This window comes from Pteropus alecto, unplaced genomic scaffold, assembly GCF_000325575.1.
Source record: "Pteropus alecto unplaced genomic scaffold, ASM32557v1 scaffold75, whole genome shotgun sequence".
In the NCBI taxonomy this organism is placed as follows: domain Eukaryota; kingdom Metazoa; phylum Chordata; class Mammalia; order Chiroptera; family Pteropodidae; genus Pteropus; species Pteropus alecto.
Genome location: NW_006440638.1, coordinates 11,422,545 through 11,441,241, shown reverse-complemented (window position 1 = coordinate 11,441,241; position 18,697 = coordinate 11,422,545). Strand labels below are relative to the sequence as shown.

General features: G+C 38.6%; 1 protein-coding gene across 1 annotated transcript in view; it reads right to left on the bottom strand.

The window, feature by feature from the left end:
* The window catches only part of EOGT (EGF domain specific O-linked N-acetylglucosamine transferase), a 40,593-nt gene that overhangs the window by 18,512 nt on the left and 3,384 nt on the right, over positions 1-18,697 (bottom strand). Inside the window, exons 2-10 of the mRNA XM_006917483.3 lie at positions 17,926-18,089; positions 17,189-17,243; positions 14,665-14,888; positions 13,718-13,818; positions 12,999-13,107; positions 10,860-10,954; positions 10,426-10,530; positions 7,188-7,294; positions 4,464-4,567 (exon numbers count right to left, since the gene is read on the bottom strand). Coding sequence (XP_006917545.1) covers positions 4,464-4,567; positions 7,188-7,294; positions 10,426-10,530; positions 10,860-10,954; positions 12,999-13,107; positions 13,718-13,818; positions 14,665-14,874 — 831 coding nt within the window. The 5' untranslated portion in view covers positions 14,875-14,888; positions 17,189-17,243; positions 17,926-18,089. The remainder of the gene's footprint in view (positions 1-4,463; positions 4,568-7,187; positions 7,295-10,425; positions 10,531-10,859; positions 10,955-12,998; positions 13,108-13,717; positions 13,819-14,664; positions 14,889-17,188; positions 17,244-17,925; positions 18,090-18,697) is intronic.

Here is an 18,697-nt window from a genome sequence, read left to right as displayed (position 1 = left end):
GTCTGAAACTGTAGTTGTATGTGTGTGCTTTCTATCCAAATTACAGATATACACAACACATACATACACCACCATCTATCCACACTTTGATATGCTCAGCCAGCAAAAACCATCTGCGTAAATAGAATACGCCTTTGGAAATAAACTTCAGAGCAAGAAAACGCCTTCAAAGTTTTAACATTAGAAATACAATGTATGTAACGCTATGATCTACCCATTGTCTATTGAGTAACATAATTCTCCACTAACATTAATGAGAGTAATAATAATAATAATAGCATCTTGCAAATTCCTGTCGCAGACACTAAGCACTTGACATTATTAACATATTAAACCACCCCACAAACTTAATAAGCTAGGTAATATCCTCATTTTACAGATGAGGAAACTGAGACACAATTTAAGTAATTTTCCAAAATCGTAGAGCTGGTGTATTTGCAGGGCTGGGATTAAACCCAGAGTGTTTGGTTCTGGACTCCATGTTCATAACCTCTGTAGGGCAGTTGCCTCTCAGCAAGAACCAGTTCTTTCTAGTACATTTACCAAATGCATCTCATTTCTAAAAAGGAGAAATTAATTATGCGCTCCATCAGCTAAAGGAAAAAGATCAATTTATTTTAAAATGGTATAACTTAGATTGAAAAATTCAGCCAACAGAAATAAGAAACGTATTGTAGGATTACAGTCAAGGTCTCAGCTGATTATACATTTTATTATGTTCGTGTCTTTTTATCCTTATGGCATTTTCTTTTTTCAGGCTATGAAAATTTTATGTTGCACATTTTAGAGTTATTTCAAAGTTATTGAGAACTGTTAAATGTGATGATAAAAAAAAAAAAATGCCTTCTTTTGCTGCTTCTCTGCCATTCTAATAAAGGCCCTTCACAACACCATCACAAGTGAAATGTTTCTGTTCTGGCTCAATAAGAAATAAGGGGCAATTAAAAGAAGTGACTCTAGACAGATAGTTGAGATAAAATACCTCAAATAAAATAGGATATTTTTAAAAGGAAAATTTAATTACAAAATATATTAATACTCATTGATCCCTTTTCAGGATAATCATGTATTATTTAGTAATAACCACCTTTAGAAGCTTCTTTTCCATGTCTTTCAAATTCAAATTATCTGTCATGAGGGAAGGAAGGACTTCTTTCTAGTCTCTTATTGCAAAATATTTGGATATTCTTAAAAATAACACTTCCTCCTGTGCATGTGTCAAATTTAAACATGCATATAACCTATAACTTAGAATTTCTACTTGTAGAAATCTATCCTACAGGAATGCTAGGATGAGTGTGTAAAGACATATGTATATGAGAAGGATGTTCACTGTAGCATTTCAGCAAACAGCAAAGAACTAGAAACAAACAACGTGATCTGAGTGGGGTCGGAGATAAATGCATGCGCCGAGGCAGGACGGAGATAAATGCATTCATCCTTGCTAGTGGGATTCTATTCATCGAACAGAATACCACTAGCAAGCAATAACCCTAAATGTACTGACCTGGAAATGACATAATATTAAATTAATAATATGAAACAGAGTATATTTTCTATAAAAATATATTTACATTTATTCAAATAAAAAGTGTAACAAGGGACTCTCATATGATAACTGCAATTACCTTTAAGGAAAATAGAGAAGAGAAATAATTTTTTTAACATGATATACTTCTGTGTTATTTGAACTCATTATAACCAGATATTACTTGTGTAATTAAAAATAATAAAACTAAATTACTTTTCAGTGCAAGAAAATATGGAAAGCTTCCAGCAATCCCCGCCTTTTAGTAATTCTGTTAATAAGAGCAACCCTTCTATGCCTAGAAATTCTGCAGAAGTGTCCATTAATTCATGTCAGGTTGGTGGCCTTACCCATCCCACCAAGGAAGCCATATGCCTGAAGGGAGAGGCCAAACTGCTAAACTTTGCAGGGGCTAAAGGGAAGGCCTCATAGGCCTCTTTCTGGGCACAGTTTGTGAAAGGTCACTAAGACCTGAACTGCAGCCACAGCCACTTCTCTGCCCTTCTCCTGGCCACACAGATTATCTGAGGCCTTGAGGACTGGCTCTGAGGCACCACTGTCCACTCTCAGGGATTCAAATCACAGTCAGCCTGGGAGTCATAGTGTTGTTTTATTCAAGGCCTTACCAGCAAAAGAGAAAAGTCAGTGGCCACATAACACCTTAACACTATCCCCATCCAACCTTCAGAATTCTGTGGGCCTCATTTCTGGAGCAACCCTGCAGACCTGCCTGAGAAGCTGAATGAGCAACTAGTAAAGGCCTCTCTGACCAAGACACAGGTTTAAAATGGAAGCACAGAGAGCAGTAGAGGAGGGAGGTAACATCAGGGCACCCAACCTGCTGGGCTAAATACTACCTGTGTGTCCAGGCCAGTAGCAGTCCAACTGCCCTGACATCATGTGCCCTGTTACCAGCGTAACCTGGGAACTTCGTGCGGGCTGTGCATCCCATTTACTCCAACCCAGCAGACACAGAGAAGGGAGAGTTGGAGAAGTTGGCTCAGTTTAACTTAGTTCATTTGAGGAAGACATGGAAAAGCAAGCAACAAGATATAAAGAAGCTTCTGCAAAGTGTCTGGAAAAACTTCCATCAATCTAACTGGTTCTGCACGGAACTGTAGGGAGGCTATAAAGCACTGTGGTTTCTGAACATTGATCTGGGGTTAGACTTCCTGGACAGGAACCCTAGACTCCGCCCCTTGCTGACTGTGTTACTGTAGAACAGCCCAGAGCCTCAGATTCCTCATCTGTAAAATAAGCTAATAAAAACACTCGTCCATGGAGGATTGTGAGCATTAAATGAGAACATCAGGTATCATTTTCTAAAAAGCACAATCACCTTGAGTTAATCATTCAAGGCTACCTATGGCTGGTGATTGTGGCCTAGAAGCACTTACACAAAAAGAAGAAAGGGACTGTTGTGATCTTTGCTCACAGAAACATTTTCAGAAATGTAACTGTGTTAGCAATAAAACTGGAACACAAAGGGACACATAAAAACATGCAAGGAGGGAAACCAAAAGTGAGCATTAACATGCTAAGAATTAAAGAATCAATTCTCATCTGACTTCAAATCAAACGACTTTCTAGGCAGCTCGACTATGAACTTCATATAAGTGAAAAAGTATTAGCAAAACCATTTCCCCTTCTGCACAAGAATCTGACCTTCAGTTAACTATCTAGCTCTGCTCTCTCAGGAAATGAAGACAGCACATGTCAACTGTGTTTCTAGGTACAATTACTTATGATTTAAAAAGATGCTTGATAGGTAAATTGCACCTGGACTGGGAAAGGGTACACTGACTCTTATGACTGGCTGGATCTCTTATGGGGATCCTGGGGCTTTGCCAATGGAGTTGTCCCAGGAGATTCTGTATCTGCCCCAGGTGGATCCCATCTCCTTGCACTTGAGCTGTGCTGTGTGCGCTGCTAGAAGGACTCCTTCAGAAAGAAATGCCTAATGCTGCCCTGCCAGCGAGCTGTGGTTCTCCTGTAATAGCGTTCTGAATAGATTCATGTTGAGAGGGAGACCAATGAGTCTTGTGACTTAGAATGTTTAGCTGAACCTTAGATGACTTCTTGCGGGGCATTCCACCTTCCCAGTTTAGGCAGCCTCTCTCACGTATACGACAAACCACACGTTCTTATCACTGTCTTTGTCATAGGGTAACATTCACAGCACACATGCTGTGTGTCAGGCATTGTGACTATTCATACACTATATGGTTTATGCTCAAAATGACACTGAAGGAGATACTATAATTATCCCATTTCACAGTTGCCCCAGTACTGGGCAACTCTTGGTGGGGGTTACCTTGGCAGGTGGAGGGGCCAACATGGAAAAAAGCAGGGAAAAGGCAGGAAAAGAAAGACTGGAAGAAAAAAAAAGACAACACTAAAAACAAATAAGCAAATAGTGGGTGTAGTATTTATGTGCACGACCAAGTCTTGCCCTGCGTAGTGAGCTCATACACATGGCACAATTGTCATGACATGAGCAGCAAGAGGAAAGCTGCAGGTAAGCAAAGGTAGACAATAATTACAGCAGGACAAACTGTAAATACAGGCAAGCTGCTCCACGTGAGCCATGCAGGGGCGTGGAGTGGTCACAGAGGTCAATAGAACGACAGTCTTCATATACTTGTCTCAGAGGAACACTAAGCACAAGTTTTTGGTCTCTGGAGTTCCACCTGCCCAAAGGTGGAAAAAAATCTTCCACTGCCTCACTCTAAAATTCAAAGAACCAAGGTATGTATACCTACCTATGTATCTGCCCATATGTATACATACATGTAAATACATGTACACAGACACATTCTGCATATGTTTATTTAAATGTGTGTGTATTAGAAAATTCTATTTCACCACATCAGAGTAACAGATTTATTGAGCAAAGCAAAGATAGAGCTGAGGCTTACAGTATACTCTCACTTACCGTGTCCCACATCACAATGTACACATCTGTACTGAATGAATTATTAACGTGCTGAGTAATATAAAGATTGATAAAGTCACAGAAGTGGTGATACATGTTAACACCTAGTATTGGAAAAAAGAAATCCAAATTAATTAAGTCCAAAGAACAAATGATTATACAGTTTTTATTCTACCCCATCTATTTATAATGTGATAGACTTTTAGCTGAAATAAATGGGAAAAAGACAAGTTTTTCTAAACATGAACTCTTCTATACTCAGGTAGTACTCAATTTACAGATTGACTGGGTTCGAAAATTCACTTTAAAATTGGTTACTTAGAAATCAGGAATACATTTTCCCCCCATATACACTAAGTAACAAATGATCATAAATTTCCCAGAGATAAGTAAGTAAGTAAGTAAGTAAGTAAATAAATAAATAAATAAACAAAACAGTCTATTTAGCTCAAAATTGCATAGAATTATAGGCCCATAAAGACTGATTGTTATGTTTTACGATCATTTATTTTAAAAAATCAATTAGGCGACACCTATTCATCATAGAACTATTGAAAATGATGGCAACTATTAACATTTTTGTATCTTTCATTTCTGTCTCTTTTTTTCCTATTTAATCACTACAGCATTGCTTTTTGGAAAAAAGGGCTGAAGGGCTAAAGTCATTTAAAAGAGTTGAAAGTCTCATGTCCTAATTGAAAGAGCATGAACTTCAGAATCAGAACTGGGTTGAATCCTAGCTCAGCCATTCACGAGCAATGTTCTCAGATAAAAGTCCCTAAGCTTCTCTACTAGAAACAGGAAATCATTATACTTAGGTGCCAGCTTTGTTAGGAGAAATGCAAAGATTATCTAAAATTACCCAGCCCCAGAGCTGGCACATAGTGAAACAATGAAGACGAGCTGGTCCTGCTGGGTCAGAGAAGACTGGAGCACAAGTGCTGCTATTTGTAAGTTCCTAAGTCCATCATGAAAAAGAAGCCCCCAAAATAAATAAACAAACAAACAATTCATATTCTTTTGAATTCTTATGAATTCATATTCATATGTTTATTAAATAAATAAATAAACATTCATATTCTCTCTCTCCCTCTCTCTCTCTTTTGCTAACTTAGGTATGCAGGACGCGATATTCAACCTGGAAGTGAGCAAATCTAAAATGGATGAAATTCCAAAAATTGACATTTAAACATGCACCTTAAAGGGGGAAAATGATGACTGAAAGAAAATCAGTGACTCTTAAAAGTAGAAATCATAAAATATTCTGACTTCAATCCCACTGTAAATAACAACGTTGTGTGCCAGAAAATAAGTGCTAAAAAATACCCAGTTATTTTTAGAGTGGTATATTAGATGAATGTTTGGAGGGGCTCCTTTTTTCTCCCAGAGAAATCTCAGCAAAGAACATATTTTCAAATAAACGAAAAAAAGAAAGTTCTTTTCCAATTCCCCTTACCCCAGGTGAGCACATCGTGCACATTAGCTTCCCCTGAATGTATCATTCCGCAGGTTCATAACATTTCTCGAGGAAGGCGGCACGCACAAAATACTTGGTGCTATGAGGATTTATAAATGAAAAAGAAAGCGCAGGTTCTGTCCTAAAGAAATGTGCCCCCTAGTGAGTCTTGCTCTGCAGAATGCTCATTTTCTCAAGGAAAGAGTTAATATGAAAAGGAAAAGTTAACAGCATAAGTTAGAAGAAAAAAGTAGTTATGAATATAGTTATGAATATGAAATGGCATATACCTACCATGGTCTATTATACCTACTTTACATACTTCATTGTTTAAGTATCTACATAAATTGAACAGTTCACACATACTCACTCTTTTATAGACAGATCACAGTGTTTTCTTTGTCCCTTTTTAATTTGCATATTTAAAAAATGAGTCAGGACCTCAAACAGTATTTTTACTTGCTCTTATTTCGAAAACTTAAACTTGTCTGATTTCTGAACCTAATACTTTGTAATATAAAAGTTATGACTTCAGAAGGCAAAGCACATTAAAAATATGATCAATAAATTATAGTAAGTCTGAAATATTTGTGACAGAGGGCTCTCTATATTTCACTGTAAGCCCAGCCTCTCATAAATTTTGATACAGTATGACATCTTCATCTCTTATGATGAGAGAGATAATGTAGTAGAATTCATGTTTCTCCTCTCCAGGAAAACCAGTTCACAAAGTTAAAACTGTGTTTGCAAGCTGAAAGAAGCAATAGACATAAATGGAAGAAAACCACTGCAATTTTAACTTTTTACCAAGAATAAACTGCAGAGCTGATGTTCAGAGGAATTTTAAGTTCATTTCAATCATGGAAACAGTATCAGAAAGTTTGCCACAAGAGGTCATTGGCGTTCCTTCGCCACTCACAGTACATAAAAGGCTTTTGAAAAAATTTCTAATGAGGCACAATCTAAACCAAGTGATTAGAGAAAGGAGATGGGGTAAACTTAGTTATAAAAAGTATACATATACCTTTTTCTCTCACCTTCTGATTGAGTCATTTGATACAAATGTGCAGATTTCTTCTAAAATATCAAAGGTATTAACTAATGAGAAATTCAAACTAGTTTACTTCTTCAGATTAGAGAGCAGAAAGTAAAACTGTTTAATGTCATGCTGCTTCCCCAAGCCATAAGAAATCACTACATAGACATGATATAAAAGGATCAAAGCCTCATTAACTAATAAATAAATAACAGACAAATTAACTTCTCACCTGCATCCAACTTCATGAAATAGGTTGGTTTTTCAATAACAATGTCACATTTAGCATTATCTAGAGGTCTGAAGTTGAGCTGTGTATAGCTTTGGAGCTCAGCAAACCTGGAAATATGAATTGGGAGAAGTCTTCAAAGGGATTCTCTTTACCTTCTACTACACTGTAACTTCAGATCTGTTCATTAGAGTGATTCTATTTCTAGAATAAGCTCTTAGGAATACATGTGAGATTTCTCAAACTTACTAACATAACTGGATACTTATTTTACTGTTGAGATATGAACAAAAGTGATTTTAAATTTCAATGCAAGGCCCAGATCTTCAGAGCACTAGCTCCTCTGGGACCATGCGTAATAAATTTGAATTCTCCTTCAAAAGAAAAAAAATTTCAGTGCAAGATACACTGGTAACTTTCCAGACACAGAATATGCACATTGAGCTGGCTAAATAATCTACCAGTAAAGTGGGAAGATTCAAAAAGATTCCTGTAGTCTGACAAGGCTCAGAAGCAACACTGACCCAAAAGATCTCTTGTGATGGACTGCCTGGATTCTGAGAAAGAAAGCATTGAAAGAATTATCAAGTGTCTCAGAACAGCTAAGCTTCCCAGAAGAGGGGAAAGTGTTTTTCTCAGAAATGTCTTTGGAAGCCACATGACACAGGTTTCTTCCACACAAAAGAAGACAATCAGAGGCATGTGGCAAGAGAGAGTTAGCCTAAAGATCGTTTCTAACATGTCATCTTTTAAACTACGTCTGATGTAAAACAAATATCAGACAGATCCTTTTAAAGCACACATGATGCTGAAATATGGCGGTTTCAAAAATATGTACGCAAATCTTTGATACTTCTTCCTTCATTAAAGTAGAGATTAATTCCCTCCTCTTTGAGTGTGGACTAGACTTGGTGGTTCACTTAGAATGAACAGAAGATGGCAGAAGCTATGGTGTGTCAGAGATTAGGGTATGTAAAGGCTAAGTCCTCCATCTTGGGGCATGCCCTCCCTCTCCCTGACCCCTGCTTTTAAGCCACTGTGCTCTAGGGGAAGCTGGCTGCCATGCTGTAAGCAGCACTAGGGAGAGGCCCACATGGCAAAACAATGACATCTCTGGCCAATCGCCAGAGAGAAACTGAAACTTATGTGAAGATTAATTAACAGAAACCTCATTTAAATTGGAGTTGGAAGGGCCTGAAGTGGGAACTCTTATGCGCTACCACTCACTGTCAATTACTCCAAACAGGAAGACAGTACTTTCCATCTTCAAGAGGAAGATGTTTACTACTCTCCTACTCCAACAGTAAGAAGGAGGAATTTCTCACTTAAGAACCTACTCAACCAATGAAAGACTTACAACTCATCCAATGAAAAGCCACTATACTTCGAATTCCTAGTTTCCTCCAATAGGCTCTTTGTTTACAATGGCGCCTCTAAACTCCCCGTTTCCTCTATAAAATAATGTTCCTCTCCTTTGTCCTCTAGGCTTGGGCATGGTTCACTTTTAGACTGCATGTCCTTAATCGCAATTCCTTGTTATTTCCAAATAAACCCATTTTTCTGGAGAAATAGCAAGCTATTTGTTTAAGGTTAACACTTATGAGTGAGCTTAGAAGGAGATTCTCCAAGCCCAGTTAAATCTAGAGATGGCTACAGCCCTTGTTAACGACTGGACTGTGATTTTGTGAGAGCCTCTGAGCTGGAATCACCCAGCTCAGCTGCCTCCAAATCCTGATCATCAGAAACTTTGTGAGATAATGAACATTTGTTGTTTTAAGCTGCTAAATTTTGGAGCAATTTGTTACACAGCAATAGATAATAAATACACATATATTCTACAGTATATTTTAGAAAACTTGTTACATGGCAATAAATAACTAATACAAACACACACTAGGAAACTACCAAGTGGAATCAGATATCAAAATGTACTAGGAATCAAAATGCCCACTAGGAAATAGGAACTCCTATTGTAAAACTCTATTAAGGAAGTTGCTGCATTGCAGACCGCAGAATGCCATACAAAAGTATGCTAGATTATTGCCCTGAAGGGTTTGCTTAGGATGACCATTTGACCTCAAAAATTAACATTATATAAGAGTATTCTATGTGACTTGTGATACTGTGATTTATAATACATATATTTGGTCTTCATCTCCATTTCTGGCACAGAGCTTCTAAAACCCTTGGGATTTCCTAAATGATGAGACCCACAAAGACATCTTTTGTTGTTAACGAGGTAGCTTTTGGACCACCTCAAAGTTGGGGGCTGGTTTCCAGAATCAACCATGTGATTAGAGAGTTGGAACTTTCTCTCCCTGGAATTGGGTACTCAGAACCTTAGACTATAAAGGAGTAGCATGAAAGTTCTGGGGGGATGATAGAACAGTTCTGTATCCTGACTGTGGTAGTGGTTACGTGCACCTAGACATGTGGTATAAATTTCATAGAATTATACATCCAAAAAAGAAAAAATGAGAGTATATAAGCACTGATGAAATCCAAATGTACGAATGTCAATTTCCTGTTTTTGATCATTGTGCTATGGTTACATAAGATGTGGTCATTAAAGGAAACTATGAGTCTAAAATTATTTTTAAATCAAAAGTTTTTTAAATTACCCTAATTCATTAATTTCTAGAGATGATAAATTTCTTCATAGACTATAGAACTAGTTTAATATTTAAAATGTTTTAAATCAAAATGTATTCCTCAATTTATATAAAGTTCAAAAAGCTAATCACTGGTGTTGAAAGTCAGGATAGGATTTGCCTTCGGAGAAGAGGACGGGGGTTGTGACCAGGAGAGTGTCTGGGGTGATAATGATGGTGTATTTTTGACCTGGCTAAATATTATACAGGTAGGTTCACTCTTTCATAACACAAACTTTATACTTCTCTAAATGTTTGTGATATAATTAGATAAATGTATACTTCTTTAAAAAATGTATTTCCCAAAACACATGCAGCAATTATTAGGAGTCAATAAAAATTCACTTTTGAACTTATTTTTTCTTTCATTAGCAAACAGTAAGTACTATATATATTTCCTAATATTTTATAAACATATATTTGATTCATAAATAACTGACAGATTCACTCTGTAGCCATCACTCCCCGAAAGCTCATGCCAAATTATCTACGAATGAAGTAACATTTTCCATTTGAAAATTACTACCCGCATCTGCAAGAACCAGAAATGAAGGCAAATATTTTAGAAACATATTTTTTAAAAATCTCACCAAGACTGCAGAGGGCTCTTGCGTTGACCTTCAGACATCAACGTACGAATGTCAAGTTTACAGTGTCCTCCAATTTCACCAGCCTGGAAAAAATCTTCCTTAAATCTGGTGAGTAACAAAATATTAAATTGAGTTCAGAAATTTTTTCATGACTCAAGCATATTGATTGTAACCAAGGTAGTTTCTCAATTTCCAAAACCAGTTTTTCATCAGAATTTAACTTTCTAATAGAATGATTCAAACATATACAAAAGTAGCAGAATGATAGAGGTACATGATGGACCCATAATCCAGCTTATGATCAACTCATGGCTAATTGGGGTCTTCTATCCCCCAACCATTTCCAACCTCATCACCACATTATCTAAAGCATATTGCTGGGCCTGAAAATATTTCAGAATTTCCATTAGATTTAGTATCAGTCACTTAAATACCTGTCACGGTTTCTCTCGATTTTTCTTAAATCAAGATAGAGATTGGCTGCTCTGCAATACTGAAGATAACGAGAACATACCAGACTTGAGTCATTCTGAAATAAGGTTAAGAAAAAGAAAAAAAATAACTCTGAGTATTAACATTTCGAGGACATACCCAAACTTGCTGGATATGTTGACTATATGTACACCTTCAGGTTGAAACCACACAATGTGATGAGGAAAGCTTCCCAAAGACTGCTTCTGTTTAAGGATTTTTCCCCATCCCAAGCAGACTTTAGCCAAGCATAGGTTTGCCAATTTCACGCTTTTAGGTGACTACAAAGAACTTCAAAATGTTCTATTTATATCACCTCAAATTCTAAAGACAAGAGCTGTATGCGTGGTTCAGTCCCCACCCCCACCCCCCAAAAAAGGCACTCAGAGCCATCACTATCCCACCTTTGTAAAAAAGCATTTGGGGGTATGAGAGGGGAGAACATTTTGAAAAAGCCAAATGAAACAAGGAAGAATACATACATGAGACAAGGCTGACAGAGCAGTATGCCAGCTACAAAACGTGTGGGGCCCCTGTCTGAACAGCAACACAAGGAAATGTTTTCGAAATCACTGAAATAAATGAGTTTAAGAGTCAACTACCAGAGCCTGTTTCTATTTCTACCAATCTGGTTTGTATTGAGAGAGGGACAGTTCCAAAAACTTTTGTCTGATCTGGATTTTATTTATAGATAGATTTAAATACCATTTCACTATTTCTCCTGTAATTCTCAATGAACACAGGCCTTAATCTTGACCTGCATGGTATTTTGGAATCCATGGTTGCTAAGGGATCATATTCTAATAGCACAAAACATAGGCAGACAGATCTTGGCCAGGAAAACATTCTACAAACTGCCTTGGAAGAGGTGTGCCAGGTAAAGCAGTGGCTCCTCCTTTGCCCTTTCCACATAAACAGCTAGACACCAGCCAGAGGATATAACATATATGAAATAGCATCGGTTAAAGGCACCCTGCAGCAGTGAGGGTTAATGTTTTGCTTCCTCAACAGAACTGCTTAATCCACTGCTTAATCCACCTTGTGAGAACTGCTCAAAGTTCTATTAGGTGATATCCTCCAAAAGTGCTATAGAGCATGTATTTAGTTTAGTTTTGTTTTTTTTAATGCAAGTGCATTAATTTTTTTTTTTTTTTTTTCTGGATTGCCTGGAGATAATGGAGACTCTGAGATTTCAGAAACTCCACCAGGGTTCAAAAACATTGGGAGATAACAGATCCTAGTCATAAGTGCTTAAAACTGCATGGACCTTTAAAAACACTGAGCTCTTTGCTAGGAGCCAGGCCCTGCACTGAGCATTTTTATATGCAGAATCTTATTTCATGTTAACCACAAGCTATGAAATAGGCATGGCTTAAGAGCAGAAGAAATTGAAACACAGACAGGTTGGGCGCCTTGTCCAAGATTCAGGATTTGAACTCTGGAATGTGGAGCCTGCTCTTCTATGGACTACCCCAAAACTGCCTCTAGATAACATGTTTGTATTATCAACTGAGTGCAATGTGGCGCAGTTGACAGCAAACAGAAAAAACCTGCATTTTAATTCTAGATGTACAACTAACTCTATGTAGTAGCTATGTGGTCTTAAAGAAGTTGCTTGACTTTTCTGAGGACCCTGTCTTCTCTGGTCAAGTGGCATTCATAATACCTGCCCTGCCTATTTTCTATCCTTGTGAGAACTGAACTACCTAACACATAGGACAGCTTTCTGCAAACTGTAAAGTTCTAAACAAACAAAGAGCAGTACGGTGGGGGTATATCATCTATTCCAAACTACTTGCAAGGGGAATTTGGAAAGATGAAACTGTCTTCTTTAGCACAGATTGGGGGAAAAATTCTAAACCTAGTGATATTTTAACGGTCTCAAAATATGGCCATCTGATGTATGTGTGAAAACGAGGACATGGTTTCCAAATGACACAGAACCACCTGTGTTTGGAAGTTAAATAAAAGTCCAAGCCAATAAATACATGAGAGTGAGGGAGCCCTTCACAGCACCATCTACTTTGTGTTTACATTACGAGCTAAACATTACAAGTATTTTAAAATAAACATGCTTGTATACTAAGAGGCTAAACACCCACCATTTCCTTAGGCTGACAGAGCACATGAAGTTCCTCCAGCCGCTCTCCAGCATATCCAAAGTCAGCTTGTTTCCAGAATATGTCCTGGGCTGATTCCAGGGTATCTGTCCTATTTGTAAACAAAGAGATTCTGTGACTTTTTTCTTTTTACTTTTTTGAACCTTGAATTTTCTTTCTAAAGGTTAAATTGCCAGAAATTTACCATTGATTTTAAGTACACTATCATAATTTTCCTAAAACTATCTCTTGCTATCTGAAGTTACCAAAATAAGTTTTAATAGACTTACTCCCTTATAATAAAAATACAGAACAGAAATGTATGAAGTTAGGGTCATCTGGAACTAAAGAGACTGAACTGTTGATTACTATAGTTTTCTTAATCCATTAACCTTGCAAGGTATTGGAAATACTAATTAAACTTAACTCTCCTCCAGAATCAAGAGGAAACCATCGATTTATTTTCTTAGTGTTTGTTGGGGGAAAGTATTTTCTGTGATCTACTCTGTTTTCTCCCTCTGGCAGAAGAAATGACAGATATTCCTGGGGGCGGGGGGTGGGAGAGGCGTTAGTCAAGCTGAATCCATGACTTTGTAAACAAATTAATATCATAATGAATTACTACCTAAAACCAAAAAAGCCTTGATAGGAATTGGAGCATCAGCAAATACTGCAGAGAAAGATGACTTAAAGGGGAGAAGTTATTCCATCTGGAAACTTACCAACCCATGTCGACATAGGTGCAAACAGGGTAACCAAACCTGAACTCTGGTTTGCAGGATTTCTCATAACCCCAGCAATACTTTAGATTTTTTAAGTGTTTCTAGAACATAAAATATGTACATTTAGACCGGCCTCCCTTCTGACATTGAGAGAGGACTCTTAGGTTTCGCCATGAAGAAAACAAAGCTTTATAGAACTTTTGCTTTTATATTTGACAATGCATATTCATTTCATAAAAATAACGAGTAAATTCTAAGAATAGTAGTTTTAACATTCTTAACAACAATTATCTTTAATCACCACCACTCCCAACATCATCAGTCAGGATCAGCAGACCCCACAAGACATGAAGAGCTCTGCAACCCTGGGGGGACACAGCAGCTGCTGTGGGCCAGGGAACTTTGAATGCTCTTCTGCAATGCCGGAGAGCAATGCTAGTCTGAATCCCAGGTCTGCTTCACCACAAGCTTCCTGTGCCAGCGCCATGGGAAAGGAAGTTCCTCACAATGCTCAGCTTTGATCTGTAAGGCCTCAGGATATGTCTTAATTAGCTCCAACTTGAGGCCTTTCCAACAACTCAGAAAACAGAAGTCACAGTAACAGTCTTAATTAAGTGCATTTAAAAAAAGAGGTGTGAAATTCTTATGTTACTTTTAACTAGATATCTTTTTCTGCAAAAAAAAAGAATTAATTTGATTCATTTATAGAGTATACAAATAATATTTATTTTACTAGCAATTTAGATTTTAAATCTCACTTCTATGACTGGGACATAATTTTAAACAAAGTTTAGTCACTCAGGAGTGTGAGATCAAATACAATGAATGACTCCCATTACAACCAAAGGATAGAATTCTACCTTCAAGTTCAAGTTATAAGTCAGAACTATTAAGTTAGCCTAAATTGCATACTTTTAAAAATAAATAAGAGAAGAAATAATATTTACCTTATAAGGGCAATGTGAGTCTTTTTTACAGACCGTGGCAATATGCCTATTATTATGCAAAAAGAAGGGAATGTGCTCTTCTGGCAAGCGGAGGCTGGCATAGTTAAATAGAGGTTCTCCTGGAATGCCATCAGCCTCAGGAGTGGCCTCGTCTTGGCTGCTCAGTGGGACGTCATGAAGGAGTATTCCAAAAACAAGCAGCATTAACATAGCAACCTCCAAACCTAGAGATCAAATTGAAAACATGTTCATTAAGACATATCCTTTAAAAATCAAAGGGGTCAAGGGCTAAGCATAATTACAATGAACTTTGCTACATTACCCACTATTGTTCCTTTATTCAGGAAATACTTATTGTGAATCTGTTATGTGCCAAGGCACTGTGTTAGGAGGTGGTAAAGTAAAGTTTCTTAACTTCCACTACTGGAAAGTCTTTTTATAAGTAAGGTTTATTGAGCTAAAAATGCTAGCCAGAAGAAAAACCGGTCTTGAGACATGGAGTATAAACCACCAGCAGCATGGCGAGGTAGCAAAGATAGCACATGCCCTGCCCCAGAATTTTGAAAGTGTTTTTATAAGTCACGTAGGGAGAAAGGGGAAGAAAAAGATAGCCTGAAAGAATTCACATGAGCTATAGACAAAGGGGTGGGAGAAGGTAAAGCCTCAGCTCTGGGATAGAAGAGTCTGCATAAAGAAATCTCACTCCTGTTGAGTGGCTATGGGCAGAAGTCTGGAAAGCCCAGGTGCAAGCACCCCCGGGGTGGGGGGTGGTGCTAATGGAGTTAGATGGTGCCTGGCTAAATAATCTTTGGAAACAACAACCTAGAAATTAAACCAAAACCCCAATGGGCATGTGAGAAGTCTTCTACTAGCTGGCCCACAGCCATTAACAAACAGTTCTGTCTCTCACAGTCTCAGCCCCTGTAATTTAATTTAGAACATCTCAGAATTTTTTTCTTTTTTCAGAGCTAAATATACAGGGGTTAACAAAACAAGAACGACCCCTGCTTTCATGGATCTTATAATCTAGTACAAGAGACATAAAGTAAATAAATAAACAATTTCAGATGATAAGGGCTATGAATTAAATAAACCAGGGGATGGCAAACTTTTTCTGTAAAGAGCCAGATAGTAAATATTTTTGCAAGCCATACAGTCTTCTGTGACAACTACTCAACAGTGCTTTTGTGTGGAAAAGTAGTCACAGCCTCTGCTAAAGGAGTGGGAGTGGCTGTGTTCTAATAAAATTTTATTTACAAAAATGGGAGGAAGGCCTTGATATGACCATTTGCGGATGCCTGAAATAAAGGTAATATGATAGACAACATAGCATGGTGGTTAAGAACATGGACTTTAAAACTAGACGTACTAGGTTTGAATCCAGCCACAGCTTCCTAAATTGTACGACCCTGAGCAAGTCATTTAACTTTTCTGTGCCTCAGCTTTTCCATCTGTAAAATGGAAATTATAATAAACCAATCCCATAGGGTTGTTGTGAGTTAAATATTAGTAAAGTATTTAGATGTATCTGGCACATTAACCACTATGCAGGTGTTTATTAGATAAATGTTGAAAGCCATGTTGAATGGGGTGTGAGGTGCTAAATAACATTTGAGCTGAGACCTGAATGATGAGGAGCAGGGAGAATATGCCAGGTATTTGAAAAAAAGGAAGTGCAATGGCTCTGAGCAAGTTTGCATCCACTGAATAAAAAACTAATAATCACAATCAGTATGTGAGTATATACTACGTGCCAGGTACTTCTTTAAGTACCAAGGATACAGCAACAAACATGCAGTCAAGAACTAAACTCCCTGCCCTTGTGAAGCTTACATTCAGGTGGGTATAATAACAATCTATGATAGGACTTAGACTTAGAAAACTTCGGGAGTGAAATTCAGGCAGTCTACCTCAAAGACCAGACCTTTAAACCCTCTCTGTCCTGCTTTAGAATTGCGAAAAGAGATAATGGCCACAGACCTTACTGTATTTCTAACTCACCCATAAGGATTAAATTTCTCAGACTAGATTTCTACTGTATATCACAGACAATAATCATGCCATTCTTGGTTCATTTTAGTGGTATCTTTTCTGTATTTTTTTTAAAGTGCTCTTTCCACGAGATGATAGAGCCATATTGCACATTAGCTGCTCCCCAGTAAGGTCTTCTGTCACTGGGGCATACTGGAAAACCCAACTTTCAAAAGCAATCTCCATTAACTATGGGCAATAGAGATGGAGCTTTTAGAAACAGACTGCTATGTTCCACCGAGCCTCAAGTTCCAAAGCCAACAGATCATAACCGAACAGTAGGGACACCAAGAGTATCTTTTCCCTTCTACAGTGGCAAATATAGTGGTTTTTCTTTTAGGTGTATCTAAAGAGTATATTGTTATCTGTTGTAAAAGTGAACTGAATTAATCTTTTTGGTTAGGACTTTTATCAAACAGTAAGCCGACAGCAATTTTAAAAAATAAAAAAATACTTATTAATAGTAATGGTAACTTATAATAAAAATATTTACCTCTGTAATCCTCAGACCACCCAGAAGCTGTTGCACTGTTTCAGTTACATAAAACCTGTCAGAAATGAAACATATTACCTTGAAAAGATGTTAAAGTAGACTTTACCATCCAAGTGATATTCTGAATTAAAGGAAATATTAAGAGAAAAATAATTTACTGAAATAACCTATAAGCAAAGGGCCTGACATTTAGTGAGATAACCACTAAGCAGAAGGCCTGGCTCATGGTGCTTTCTTTACCTTAATGAATACCATACTGCTAAAAGTAAAGTTACAGGTACCATTTTCAACACAGTAACTTAGACCAGATTCTAATGGTAAGCAGGAAGGAGATGGTCCACTTTATAGAGGAATCAACTGGTACTGGCAGATAAAACATTCCTCGGAGCAAACAATTCACTAGATTCTCACTCTAGGAACCCTAATCACTGAATCAGTGCTACCTACCTGAGCCTTACTGCTGCTTGGGCCTCACACTTCAACAGGCAGGATGTCTCATTCTTTAACATCCTTCCCAGTAATAAAGCCATTGGTATGACTAAGTCCTGCCCTTTGGTTATCCGAGTCCACTGTCCTTAGCTCTAGCCATCACAACCAAATCCACTGATCCATGGAGGAGTGACGCTTAGCTTATGGGAAAAATCTAAAGACTCAGATCAGAAACCTGGTTTTTGCAGAGGACATGTACTCACTCGCATAAGCTAGCAAAGGGTGGCTACTGGTGCATGAGAACTCACCTTCGGCAGAAAGCCCTTCTGGTGCTGAGTCCTCTTGAAAGGCCCCCAAAGAGGGATGGGCAATTCTCTAGCAGATGGAGCTTTAGCAGGTGAGCTACTTTTTCCTTCAGCGCAAAGCAGCTGCTCCCTCCACTTCCGTATCCCTTAACTGGATTTCCAGAGGCCTAAAGGTGGGAAAGAGAAAAGGGAAACTCTTGAAAAATGAGAAGTGAAACGCTGAGGCAGATAGGGACCACGGTGGGCGACATGTGGCAATGCTCTAACAGAGCTTGGGAAAGTTCGAAGGCAGTGGACAAATGAAAAGTTAAACGAATTTGAGATTCACAGTGACTCATAAACGGCTCCCCACTGTGCCATAAGCCTCACGATAGGTACAAGGCTAGGGGATGAGAAAACGCTTGGCTGCCTCAGATGACGAGGTGGAGGTTAGCCAACTCTGCTAGAACTTCAGACGGGTAACCAGCGCTGCGGAGTCAGCGGAGAGCACCCTCCGCCGCCACTTTGGGGCGCTGGGGTTCTCCACTCCCCGGCACCGCCTGCGGCTGCTTGGCAGACGTAGAGATCCCGGGGGCCGCCCACCACCCCACACCGCACCCTTCACCCCTACTCCTCTGGTCGCCCGCGCGCCTGGGAGGGTCCTGGGGGAGCGCCTCCGCCCGAGCCTGGGAAACCTGGCCAGCGCGGCGCAGGCCGGGAACGGGGAATCCTCCCCGCTACAGGCACCTCGAAGGGGCCGAGCGCCCGGGGCCCGGGAGGCCCAGCGCCGGCCCGC